This window comes from Penaeus vannamei, unplaced genomic scaffold (genome assembly GCF_042767895.1).
Source record: "Penaeus vannamei isolate JL-2024 unplaced genomic scaffold, ASM4276789v1 unanchor903, whole genome shotgun sequence".
Classification (NCBI taxonomy): Eukaryota; Metazoa; Arthropoda; class Malacostraca; order Decapoda; family Penaeidae; genus Penaeus; species Penaeus vannamei.
Genome location: NW_027213907.1, coordinates 35,001 through 37,500, shown reverse-complemented (window position 1 = coordinate 37,500; position 2,500 = coordinate 35,001). Strand labels below are relative to the sequence as shown.

At 31.2% G+C, this 2,500-nt stretch overlaps 1 protein-coding gene across 3 annotated transcripts in view; it reads right to left on the bottom strand.

The window, feature by feature from the left end:
- LOC113806711 (nuclear factor related to kappa-B-binding protein) overlaps nucleotides 1–2,500 on the bottom strand; it is a 28,811-nt gene that overhangs the window by 25,467 nt on the left and 844 nt on the right. For 2 of the 3 annotated variants that reach the window (XM_070119912.1, XM_070119914.1), the window contains exons 2-3: nucleotides 263–414; nucleotides 1–117 (exon numbers count right to left, since the gene is read on the bottom strand). The exon at nucleotides 1–117 is cut by the window's left edge and continues 77 nt beyond it. In XM_070119912.1, the coding sequence (XP_069976013.1) occupies nucleotides 1–117; nucleotides 263–403 (258 nt within the window). In that variant the 5' untranslated portion in view covers nucleotides 404–414. Of the gene's footprint in view, nucleotides 118–262; nucleotides 415–2,392; nucleotides 2,414–2,500 lie in introns of those variants that run through there. The other variant, XM_070119913.1, reaches the window with a different exon arrangement.

Genomic DNA, 2,500 nt, shown 5'->3' with positions numbered 1-2,500 from the left:
TTGTTCATGGAATAATCGCAGCGGGGTACCATGCCTAAAGTTCTGATCCATGAAGAACATTTCCAAGGTACGTGTCTTCTCCTCCAGGTCATTTTCAGGGAAATCAGGCAAGAAGCCCTGAAGTGAAGTGAAAGAAAGGGATGAAGAGCTTAATAGGAGTGGTACACAACACAAAAAAGATCTAAAAACGAACCTTTAATAGCCATAAATACATCCCATAAAAGCTACATAGTAATCACACAGAACCAATGCCTTATCTTACCATGAGCATTTCCCGGTGCTCATCTGTGAGGTGGTTGTTCCACGTATCAGGAGATATCACCTCAAACAGCAGCGAAATGTCTTGACACATCTCGGAAGGGAGATCCAATGTCACCCCCGCACAAGTAATTGTCTCCATCATCCTAAACCATACTGTTGTGAGAGAGAAAAATAAATATAAATAATCAAAATATGAAGTAAATAAATAAATAAATAAGTCTAAAAATAATAATAAAAAAGTCAATTAGACTAAGACTTATTTTCCTGTATCTTGAATTCATCATGATAAATAACGATGAAGTAGGAGATGAAGAAGAAGAAACTGAATAATAATAATAATATGAAAATGAATATGAAGAAGAAAAAGAAGAAAGAAGAAAAGAAAGAAAGAAAGAAAAATATTTAAATAAAAAGAAAGAAAGGAAAATAGGAAGTGTCCATTCAGGGAAAGAAAAAAAGAAAGAGAAAAAAGGAAGAAAGATGAGATAACTGAGAAGAATTATAGTAGAAATATATGCAAAACTAAATTTCACATGAACATTATGATAGCTGACAACTGCAAGATTATGAAAACAGTACAAAAATGCTGGAGAAACACCTAGAGGGGGGGGGGGGGAAATCAAAATATCATTTCAGTTTTCGAAATCATAGAAAAATGGCAAAAAATTAGGTATTGCCATTAACAAAACTAACAAAATAACAAATGACATAATAATGAATAAAAATACAGACAAAATATACAAAACTGAAAATTCACAACTAATTTTATTCTTTCCCCAGAAGAGAAAAATCGCAGCAATCAATAAACAAACAAAAATAATTCAGTTCATTGATTTCCATTCCAGGTCACATTAGATACTCATAACATATGTCTAATTTTGTAAAGTTCCTAATGCATAAACAAGAAATCTATATGTTCAATGAAAAAGAAAAACAAATATAAACGCATATTAATAAATATAGAAAATATTATCTATAGTAGATCTAGTTTCTGTAGAATTTCCAACCTATGATAACCTTTTCAATTAATCTGACTCTGTATGGAAGATGTCGAGAAAACTGGATAACTCGTTTGTTTATTGATTTTTTTCTTTCTCTCTCATTATCTCTTTTTCTTTTTGCTTAATATACAATATAATAATATTTGAAAAATTAAATGTATATATACAAAATACTAGTTATATAAAAATAACATACAACTACACTACACAGAAGTTCGATTTCATTTTCAATAAACATGTTTTCCTACCTAAAATCATTATATTTTTATTTTCAATATGCTGAGGTTTTCATTATTAGAATCATGTCAACATAATCTCTAGAAATGCTTGACATATTATATTTAAATGTCAGGTTCTTAATATCTTTCTTAGAGTAGCAAAAGTAACCAACACTGACACAGCAACACAATTTTTGCAATACTAAGAAAGCAAGAGAACTTGCACATTCGCAGATTGAAAAAACACACAGGTTCAATTTCATATAATAGGATATAAGGCACTGTACCTATGAAGGTAGTAGATATTCAGATCATTTAATCTACCGTGATAAAATGGTTAAAAGTCACTATGACATCTGGTGTAACCCAATTGACAGTTGTGATAATCAAGTGATTAGTATGGCGAAGGGCAATAAAGCTACAAAAAGTACAGGTTGACAGGACAGAGCTTATGTGGACTAGTCCTTATTTGATGATAAATCCCCAAGGAGGTTCACAGACTCTAACTTGCCAGAGTATGAGGTGTGGAACTTTCCTGGCCTTTGCTGGAGCACAAAAGGCAAGCAGGCCACAGTAATTACTTGTGTCACTATGCTAGTGAATCAGAAACCTTTTGGCTATCAACCACAAATAACAAGTTGCAAGTGGATTTGGGTGGAATACAGACTATTGAATTACAAGGAAAAAATAGTTCTTAGAGGCACCACAGAGGTCTTATAAACACCTACTCTTAATATAAATTTGGAATTATTTATTAACATATCAATTTACATTTATCTCCATAAAAAATATAATAATCTGGGAATTACTAAAATCTAATAGAGAAATTATGCACTAGTAAGCATAAACAAAAATGCAAATACATAATGAGGAAAAGAATAATAACAATAAAAAACATTATATTCCACTTACCACTTGTAAGTAATTATTGAACAGTATCTTCACTACATTAAAAGTGAATTAGACTGTCATTCCATCTGTAACCTTTCATATTCTGCTGATTTCTTACAGACAATGAGG